General features: G+C 38.9%; 1 protein-coding gene across 1 annotated transcript; it reads right to left on the reverse strand.

Annotated features, from left to right (window-relative positions):
- Nucleotides 1–2,190: 2,190 nt before the first annotated feature.
- Nucleotides 2,191–9,814, reverse strand: LOC109895405 (beta,beta-carotene 15,15'-dioxygenase). Its single transcript, XM_020489063.2, has 11 exons — nucleotides 9,563–9,814; nucleotides 8,071–8,199; nucleotides 7,850–7,979; nucleotides 7,560–7,707; nucleotides 7,311–7,458; nucleotides 6,976–7,196; nucleotides 6,588–6,857; nucleotides 4,499–4,604; nucleotides 4,196–4,290; nucleotides 3,983–4,094; nucleotides 2,191–3,881 (listed from the first exon to the last, which is right to left on the reverse strand). Exons 1-11 carry the CDS (start codon nucleotides 9,627–9,629, stop codon nucleotides 3,715–3,717), a joined length of 1,593 nt encoding a protein of 530 aa, XP_020344652.1. The 5' UTR covers nucleotides 9,630–9,814; the 3' UTR covers nucleotides 2,191–3,714.
- Between the last annotated feature and the right edge of the window lie 1,002 nt (nucleotides 9,815–10,816).

Genomic DNA, 10,816 nt, shown 5'->3' on the forward strand with positions numbered 1-10,816 from the left:
AGTATTTGGTAGCATTGCCTTTAAATTGTTTAACTTGGGTCAAACGTTTTGGGTAGCCTTCCACAACATTCCCACAATAAATTGGGTGAATTTTGGCCCATTCCTCCTGACAGAGGTGGTGTAACTGAGTCAGGTTTGTAGGCCTCCTTGCTCGCACACGCTTTTTCAGTTCTGCCCACACATTTTCTATAGGATTGAGGGGCTTTGTGATGGCCAATCCAATACCTTGACTTTGTTGTCCTTAAGCCATTTTGCCACAACTTTGGAAGTATGCTTGGGGTCATTGTCCATTTGGAAGACCCATTTGCGACCAAGCTTTAACTTCCTGACTGATGTTTTGAGATGTTGCTTCAATATAGCCACATAATTTTCCTCTTCATGATGCCATCTATTTTGTGAAGTGCACCAGTCCCTCCTGCAGCAAAGCACCCCCACAACATGATGCTGCAACCCCCGTGCTTCACGGTTGGGATGGTGTTCTTCGGCTTACAAGCCTCCCCCTTTTTCCTCCAAACATGACGATGGTCATTATGGCCAAACAGTTCTATTTTTGTTTCATCAGACCAGAGGACATTTCTCCAAAAAGTACGATCTTCGTCCCCATGTGCAGTTGCAAACCGTAGTCTGGCTTTTTTATGGAGGTTTTGGAGCAGTGGCTTCTTCCTTGCTGAGCGGCTTTTCAGGTTATGTCGATATAGGACTTGTTTTACTGTGGATATATACTTTTGTACCTGTTTCCTCCAGCATCTTCACAAGTTCCTTTGCTGTTGTTCTGGGATTGAGTTGCAATTTCGCACCAAAGTAAGTTAATCTCTAGGAGACAGAACGCGTCTCCTTCCTGAGCGATATGATGGCTGATTTATTTAGATTTTCCCATGATGTCAAGCAAAGAGGGACTGAGTTTGAAGGTAGGCCTTGAAATACATCTACAGGTACACCTCCAATTGACTCAAATAATGTCACTTAGCCTATCAGAAGCTTCTAAAGCTATGACATAATTTTCTGGAATTTTCCAAGCTGTTTAAAGGCACAGTCAATTTAGTGTATGTAAGCTTCTAACCCACTGGAATTGTGATACTGTGAATTATAAGTGAAATAATCTGTCTGTAAACAATTGTTGGAAAAATGACTTGTGTCATGCACAAAGTAGATGTCCTAACCGACTTGCCAAAACTATAGTTTGTTAACAAGAAATTTGTGGAGTGGTTGAAAAACGAGTTTTAATGACAACCTAAGTGTATGTAAACTTCTGACTTCAACTGTAACTGTCGTCTGATGTACTTGGCTATACACTCTGTATCAGATAGTAGGCCTCATCTTTGGTCTCACTTTGTTAAATCTCTTGAACATTCTAGGAATTACAGTTATGGTCGCATATTTATGTAATTCAACACTTTTATTACACAGTTGGTTAAGACAGGCCTGTGAAATTGATTTCGGTGAACTCCGTGACACTGCCTGTAAGATTGAAAAGCCTCTCTTCTCCATTCATTCTGCTATCTGAAAGGTAAGGATAAGACTAAGGTAAGACTTCTACTTACTGTAATTGCCATGTTGTGACAGGTTTTTGGGGGAGAAAATAGCGTAAGGATAGTAGTCACAAGACTATTATTGCTGTAAGTACTCCTCCGTTACAATAAATAACTTGTCTGTCTTGGGTGATTTCATTATTGCTGTGTGAAGCTGTCAAAATGGCTTCTCATGCACAGTAAATGTAAATAGCAAAACGTGATATAAACATGAAAATGTTGCAGTGATCATCTGAAAAGTCTAATTACTTTAAAAGATAACTATGTCTAAATAATGGCATCTCTGTATTGTGTCTATGCTGTGAGGTAAGGTCGGGGGTAAGAAATCATGATGGCAGTTCTTGGCACTGAGTTACCCAAATCTTATACATGTATACCATGATTAGTCTAATCCCATCCTAGAGATTGCACCAGGTCACCTAATATATTATATTTGTAAGCAATTGGTACAATGCTAGCCTATGCCAATTTCTTGTTAATTGTGCATGCATGGCACTGAGGAATATCCCGTGTCTGTCTCTTATTAGTGAGGGTGATGTCCCCGAGTCAAACCACATTTCCCATGGGGGAAGGAGGGGCTACATTAACAATCATATCAACCAACTGAACAAATGGTCTTAACATTTTTCTGTTTTTTTCAGTAATATTCTTGAATATTGAATATGTTGAATATGTTTTTTCCCTGTTTTTATTTCTTAGCAAAAATGTACTTTACTGGCATAGCCATGTTGTTGTTGGACTATATTACACATAAATAAATAGCCACTTGTATTACTGTAGTTGTAAACAATATGTTAATTTTAGAATGTATTAATTAAAAGGCGATGACATGGTCAGACTTAAAGACAAATAGTTCAATTGCACATTTACACAGACATCATGGGATCCGTTTTAGGCAAAGTCACAGAATCAAACTCAGACTAACACACTATTAAAACAAAACATAACATTAACAACAACAATAACTGGCATTTAATGCACAATTGTCAAACTGTTAAACTAACTTTAGAGTATTAATGTCTTGCTTCAGTCTTCCTCTAGAATGTACTAAATCAAAGTATACATGTTTTTTTGTGTGAATTAAATAAAAGTCTGACATATTTCATAAACACACTATTCTAATGGATATTCAAATATATATTTACAAACCTAATGTAAGTACATTGTAGTGACCCACGGTAATAATCATCATAATGTTGTTGAATGAGGTAATTATGTGCGCAGAAAGTGCTGTAAGTTCTCACTTTTGAGAGAAGTAATGGTGATAGCAATGCCACAGAAATAATAACAATGCCATAACTGCTTTGCCATACACTATTGTTTGCCTTAATAACCTGGTGGACAGAAACACAATATAATGTACAATAGGGTGACCAGGATAGACTGGAATGAATACATTATTATTAATAATACATTATTATAAACCCTTTTTACATACAAAACTATATTGTATACATCCTGATTAGAAAAATAGAGGTTATGTCGTTCTCTGTCTAAAAATAGGATTTAAAAAGACACTTTGTGGTAGATGTTCTGTAAACATAAATTATACAACATTTGAGCAAATACTATTGGAGAGGTAGCCTAGTAATCGAATGGCCCGGGGCTGGTTTTCTACTAAGCTATATGGAATTGTTTCAAGATGGTCATACCAAGGATAATTTATTTGATTTTGAATTTTAAGACCCCTGTAGGTATACAATTTTGTATAAAAAAAATATTTCATAAAACATTGAATTTGGTCTTACTGATATTAGCCCATAGAAACGCATTGAGTAACAGATTCATTCATGAAATAACATATTTACTTTTCGTATCAGGTTTAGAACTTACACAGCAGGTTACGATAATTAAAGTAGCAGGTTAGGAGAATTAGGTTACGGTTAGGAAAGGGGTTAGTGTTAGCTAAAATAATCACATTTTGAGGTCAATTTGACAATCTGTTACCATCTAGACATGATCTTGTAGCTCTGCCACCTTCTACCACAGATGTGGAAGGCCGTCATTGTCGGATGCGGTGGACTGAGACGCAGCCCACACAAAACTGATATCTCTACTTTAAACTGAAGGATTTTTGTTTATTATGCTAATTTAATTTCCACGGGGGCACGGACATCAACTTTATATGGTTGGGAGTAATACTTTGCCCTCTACAATGTTAAGGTACAATCCTGCCCTCTGCTGGCTATGTCAGTTGGTGCTCCTGTGTGGGAATGAAGTGTCCATGCAGATCCATGTGAATGCTGGCGTCGATTGAGGCACGAGCAATTTCCTCAAAGGTTTTGGCATTAAGGACAAGCATGAAGGGGGATTTCTTTGGATTGAGTGAGACGACTGAGGACAAAATGACTCCTGAAAACAGAAAATAAATAAATGTACCGTTTTATAGTGACATAGACATCAGAGCTGATTAAATGCTTTTGTAGTGCTGAAGAAGGCCTACTGCCTCTTACCATCATCCTCCTCCACAGCTCCTGGTGTGGCAACAAACACAGGCTCAGAGGGGTAGCAGTCCTCTTCTGTCCACTCAATGTACTTTCTGGTCACAATGTCCCCCTTCCCAATCTGTGTAAGTATTATTAACACAAACAGAAGCATGTTTTCAGTGAGTAATGAGGAGGAACAACTTCTCTATCTTTAAGGAGAATATATTGGTAAGAGACTACCTTATTTGGGTGTGGAGTCCACTCCACTCTTGAGCCATAGAAATAACGGTACTTCTTGCCATTGAATTTGTAGTTAATCCCTGGCAACTCCAACCCTGTTTGTGTACAAATGGAGATAAATACAATTGTATTGTCAAATTTATTTAGAAAATTACATTTTTTTATGGGTACGATGTTCCATAAAAACTGCTGCAACTTATAACCCTCAATATTTCATTAAAACTAACAACTGTTTTACTAATGTAGCATTTGATATAATGGTATACCGATCACTGTGATGTTCAGTTGACATCAAAGTCTCACCTTCAAATATTGTCTCCGGCAGGCAATACAGCGAGCCATCTCCCTGCATCACTGTTTTGGCTGTTGTGTCTTTGAGCCTCACAAGATTTGTTCCTTTTGGAGTATCCTATAACATACATGCATCCAGTCTTTATTTGTTGTATAAACATGTAATGGTAACATTTCATTTGAAGCGGCTTCACATGAAGCGGCTTTGCATGAAGCTTAGATCGCCTTGAAAACATAATATGAATTAATAGCTAGTTCATCATGAAAATGTGTAATTAAGCAAAATATCACAGGCCCTGATCAGTTCTAGATGTGATATATTCACAATATATCACGACCTCTCATGCTTTAATGCCTATTATGCTCTATAGCTCCCTCTTTAAGGTGCACAATGTTTTAACTGTTCATAAGGAGCTAAATATGAATGTATTTACAGGATAGATTTGGGGTCTTATCTACAGTGCCTTGTGAAAGTATTCGGCCCCCTTGAACTTTGCGACCTTTTGCCACATTTCAGGCTTCAAACATAAAGATATAAAACTGTATTTTTTTGTGAAGAATCAACAACAAGTGGGACACAATCATGAAGTGGAATGACATTTATTGGATATTTCAAACTTTTTTAACAAATCAAAAACTGAAAAATTGGGCGTGCAAAATTATTCAGCCCCCTTAAGTTAATACTTTGTAGCGCCACCTTTTGCTGCGATTACAGCTGTAAGTCGCTTGGGGTATGTCTCTATCAGTTTTGCACATCGAGAGACTGACATTTTTTCCCATTCCTCCTTGCAAAACAGCTCGAGCTCAGTGAGGTTGGATGGAGAGCATTTGTGAACAGCAGTTTTCAGTTCTTTCCACAGATTCTCGATTGGATTCAGGTCTGGACTTTGACTTGGCCATTCTAACACCTGGATATGTTTATTTTTGAACCATTCCATTGTAGATTTTGCTTTATGTTTTGGATCATTGTCTTGTTGGAAGACAAATCTACGTCCCAGTCTCAGGTCTTTTGCAGACTCCATCAGATTTTCTTCCAGAATGGTCCTGTATTTGGCTCCATCCATCTTCCCATCAATTTTAACCATCTTCCCTGTCCCTGCTGAAGAAAAGCAGGCCCAAACCATGATGCTGCCACCACCATGTTTGACAGTGGGGATGGTGTGGTCAGGGTGATGAGCTGTGTTGCTTTTACGCCAAACATAACGTTTTGCATTGTTGCCAAAAAGTTCAATTTTGGTTTCATCTGACCAGAGCACCTTCTTCCACATGTTTGGTGTGTCTCCCAGGTGGCTTGTGGCAAACTTTAAACAACACTTTCTATGGATATCTTTAAGAAATGTCTTTCTTCTTGCCACTCTTCCATAAAGGCCAGATTTGTGCAATATACGACTGATTGTTGTCCTATGGACAGAGTCTCCCACCTCAGCTGTAGATCTCTGCAGTTCATCCAGAGTGATCATGGGCCTCTTGGCTGCATCTCTGATCCGTCTTCTCCTTGTATAAGCTGAAAGTTTAGAGGGACGGCCAGGTCTTGGTAGATTTGTAGTGGTCTGATACTCCTTCCATTTCAATATTATCGCTTGCACAGTGCTCCTTGTGATGTTTAAAGCTTGGGAAATCTTTTTGTATCCAAATCCGGCTTTAAACTTCTTCACAACAGTATCTCGGACCTGCCTGGTGTGTTCCTTGTTCTTCATGATGCTCTCTGCGCTTTTAACAGAACTCTGAGACTATCACAGTGCAGGTGCATTTATACGGAGACTTGATTACACACAGGTGGATTGTATTTATTATCATTAGTCATTTAGGTCAACATTGGATCATTCAGAGATCCTCACTGAACTTCTGGAGAGAGTTTGCTGCACTGAAAGTAAAGGGGCTGCATAATTTTGCACGCCCAATTTTTCAGTTTTTGATTTGTTAAAAAAGTTTGAAATATCCAATAAATGTCGTTCCACTTCATGATTGTGTCCCACTTGTTGTTGATTCTTCACAAAAAAATACAGTTTTATATCTTTATGTTTGAAGCCTGAAATGTGGCAAAAGGTGGCAAAGTTCAAGGGGGCCGAATACTTTCGGAAGGCACTGTATCTATATATACCTTGTCAACAGTGAGAGGCAAGACGAATCTCTGGCAGACTGGTGGGGAGAAGTTGACGTTGTTGCTCTCAATGAATTCATGGGTTTCCTTTCTCAGGTTCGCTAAGTAGAACATTTCATACAGATTGCTGTCTTTGTAGGTGACCATGTCAAATACTACATGGCCGTCGTCCTCGAAGGCGTTGATATGGTGGAAAACCACCAGGGCATCTGTGTAGAACTTGGTGGACACAGCCTTCCCAGTCGTCTTGTCGACCAGGTGAATCAGCGTCTAAAGAATGACCAAGGGGATCCCCAGAGAGAATGTAAGAAGTTTGATTGTTGGCAAAGTGAGTTGAAGATAAAAAATGAACTTCCCATGAGGCTGTGATCAGACAAGTGTAGCTTACAATGTCCTCTTTGTCGTATCTGAGGCAGCTGGCCCAGTTGACGCTTCTAAATATAGCTGTGGCCAGTCTGACGATGTCCAGTTTGAGTGGTTGCTCGACAAAGATGATGTAATTCTCTGTCATGCCGAAGCTGTGGAAGTAGCTGGGGAAGAGGGTAGAGCGAAACGGTATATTGCAGACCTGCTTCACCTTCCGCAGGGCAGGCTTCTTATGCTCCTTATCTGGAGAGGGAAAGAACATTGTCCTGTGAACACTTAAATGTGTAATCATTCATGGAGGTTTTTCCCCTAACATGTATATGGCCAAGAACCCCCAAAATTTAAATGTTCCGATACCTGATGCATTTACTGGAACCTTGAAGATGACATAGTTGGGCATGCCAAACCTCATGAGGGCAGTTCCCATGTTATAGGTGTTTCCCTCATCATCGTAGTGAGGGTGTGAAGTCGCCATGTTCAGAGCAATGTGATTCCTGTAGTTCATCTGAGGTTGAGTTTACAGGACAGGCAAAGGGAGAATATATTAAAGCCAGTGATAATAGATTGCATGGACAACAGTGATAATTTCAACAGATTTGAATTTACCTTTCCAATTACGTCCAGGGTCATTGGGTCAATTTGATTAATGTAGTTGACTTCTGATGAGGCATAGTAGTCCTCACCATATCTAATGATGTTTATCAGGTTGTTATCTGTGAAGTCTGGGATGGCAGCGAGAAGGTAGGAGAAGGCTCTGAAAAAAGGACAAGATACTATGTGATATTATGTGTTTTTGGTCATATTTGTTGAGATTTTTTGTGTGGACATCCATGAAAGGGACATGTAAAATCAGGAACAAATAAACTATAAATCATGTTTAAAAATGCATTATTTACTTTGAAAATATGTTTTTGCAGGGATCGGGATAGATCATGGTCCCAAATTCTGACACAACAATCTTGTTTGCCTGAGTGTTTTTCTTGAAGGTGTCACTCCTCAGGAATTTACTCCTGTAGTACACATCACCTGTAAAACACAAAGATTCTCAGCCCGATTCAGCCAGCTGGGAAAGTGTTTACCATTTGTGGAAATGTACAATGTGTTGTTCCTGTCTCACCATCTTTGAAGGTGAAACTATGAATTAAGGCCATGCCATCAAACCAGTGGTTGTATTCAGTGTCTCCCACTTTAAAGAGACCAGGCCCATTGCGCAGCAATGTCCCTTGTAGCCACTCAGGGACACATCCTGCAAGCACAGAAGATACAAGACATAATAAATGCTTTCATTTTTACCATATTTCCATGTGATAAACCGAACAATGTAGAAATGGAGCTGATCCCTGATAAAGTTTGACCTTCAGCCTATATATTTTTTTGAATGGCAAATTTGATAACTTTTGAAAGTTACAATAGAGGTTCATTATACCTCATATACTGTATATAGGTGTTTGTGTCAGTGAAGGCTCTTCGGAGGAGGAAGGGGAGGCCCATCGTCCTCTGTGATTTTCAGAAAAATCGCAATTGTAAAACATTAAAAAAGTTATCCTTTTTAAATAAAACTATACTAAATATAATCATGTCACCAAATAATTGATTAAAACATTGTTTTGCAATGGTCTACAGTAAAAAATAGGCCTTCAACTTGTAAGCATTGCAATTTAGGCTATCATTTTGGGTACTGATGTCTCGCAGGATAATTGTTTAACTCTATTTGTGTTTTAACTGTTTTTACTATAGGGCTACACTTAAAATGAGACCCTAGCTCACAGGCCTCTAAATATAGCCTTTAAATATTTTTTTTACGAAATATTTGAAGAAGCACTTGCAGTGGCTAATAGAGAAAACAGATCTGGCAATAAGAATAGGCTATAGAGTCTTGACAATTTGGGACCCCTTGGCTATACCACAGTAGCCCTACACGGGCTATGAAAAGGACCTTGTGCATTTCAGGTAAAATAACAACTCAATGTTTATATCCCAGGACAAGTTAGCTAGCAACAGCAAGCTAGCTAAATATGACACATTAGTTAGCAAGTGCAAGCTAGCTAGCTAAATTGCCAAACATGTTTAATGCTTTTCGACGTGTTCCCAAATGAATGTCATTGGTTCAGAGTTTGTTTCGATATTTTGACCTGCGTGTCGTGATCGCGTTTGGTGTAGGGGGACAAAATAAATGTATGCACGATAGCGCACGCGCGCAGCCGGTTTGGGTTCCGTGTCGTCACAGAAACGGTGAACACACAGGCAGAGAAGCACAAAGGGATGGAGGTGCGGCGAGAGAGCGGACGAAAACGCTTCTTCGGGGACCGCAGCTGTGCCGCAGCAATACAAATTGGTGCTGTGACGTCGTCGCAGCAACAGCAAAACGTAATTTACCGTTTTCTAGCGGAGCCAATAGCGGATCTCACTGAAAAATAGTTGGAAACACTGCACAAGATATTAATCAGAACGTGCCAATGTTAAAAAAGTAAAGTTGCTCAGAAGGAAATAATATTTGTATTATGCAAGTCACTAGCAAATAGGAAACTAACTTACTGACATAGCAATAACACTGAACTACCTTGAACGATCGGCTAGCTAGTACATAAAGGGATACGCCTACGGCCTACCTGTTACTTCTGCTTTGACAGGTTCGGGTGATTCAGTCCCGTTCTTGCCGATGATGGATTGAAACATGGCATCAACTATGTTTCAATCTATAGGCTGTTATGTGGTACAGTGGTCCCTTATCAACCACAATAGGTTATATCAAGCTAGACTATGGACGGGTCCGTCTATATCTTTGTGGTATGGACAATAGTCTAGGGGTAAAATTCCAAATGTATTACATAACTGTACCACGTATGACCACGTAGGCTACTAGGCGCCGTCTATTGGCTGGTTTATGTAAAGCGATCACAAAAAGTGATAACTCACTAAAACAATACTATCGCCATCTACTGGCCTGTTTATGTATAATCAAACTGTAACAACAAAAAACAGAGGTCAGACTCTTTTAATGCATTTATTACAACTTTGAATTGAAACTCCACTTCTTCTCCTTTACTCCTTCTTCTTCATCTCTTATCAAATTGACATCTTGAACTTTACTAAAAGGCGATGGAAAAGAAAATAAACAAATGGATAGATTAGAAATAAAATGTGCTTTTGGGCAGTCTTCATGATAATGGGAGTTTATTGAGTTTATACATGTAATGGGCTGCCCTATAGTAAGTTTATTAATGAAAACTAAAAAGCAAACACCTGGTAAACAGTTGAGGGATGGGCTGGAGAAATGTAACCACTCTTAAATTCATAGACAGAGCTATGGATGCAAGGACTGCTCATCCATGAGATAAAAATGTAAGTTTTATGTTTTGGAGCTATACAGTGTTTATTTACAATTACATTGTTTACAAAGTAATGGAGTAAAACAGTTATATTTAGACAGCTGAATAAGCTCAACAGGCATTACAAATTACATTATACAAGAATCAATGGCTATATACAGTGTCATTATTTTACAAGTGAAAACATGTACAGTGCATTTGGAGAGTATTCAGACCCCTTGACTTTTTCCACATTTTGTTACGTTACAGCCTTATTCTAAAATGGATTAAATTGTTTTTCCCCCCTCAATGTTTGCTAATTTATTTTAAAAAATAAAAAATAATAACAGATACCACATTTACATAAGTATTAAAATCCTTTACTTAGTACTTTATTGAAGCACCTTTGGCAACAATTACAGCCTCGAGTCTTCTTGGGTAAGACACTACAAGCTTGTATTTGGGGAGTTTCCCCCATTCTTCTCTCCAAATCCTCTCAAGCTCTGTCAGGTTGGATGGGGAGTGTCGCTGCAGAGCTATTTTCAGGTCTCTCCA

This window comes from Oncorhynchus kisutch, linkage group LG8 (assembly GCF_002021735.2).
Source record: "Oncorhynchus kisutch isolate 150728-3 linkage group LG8, Okis_V2, whole genome shotgun sequence".
NCBI classification, from domain to species: Eukaryota; Metazoa; Chordata; class Actinopteri; order Salmoniformes; family Salmonidae; genus Oncorhynchus; species Oncorhynchus kisutch.

What these genes read in the sequence shown, in the direction of transcription:
- LOC109895405 (XM_020489063.2), bottom strand. Translation starts at nt 9,629, where the DNA reads ATGTTTCAATCCATCATCGGCAAGAACGGGACTGAATCACCCGAACCT. An exon ending in TGCCTCTCACTGTTGACAAG is followed by an intron (nt 4,605 to 6,587) that starts GTATATATAGAT and finishes TGTATGTTATAG; the next exon opens with GATACTCCAAAAGGAACAAA. An exon ending in GGACTCCACACCCAAATAAG is followed by an intron (nt 4,095 to 4,195) that starts GTAGTCTCTTAC and finishes ATACTTACACAG; the next exon opens with ATTGGGAAGGGGGACATTGT.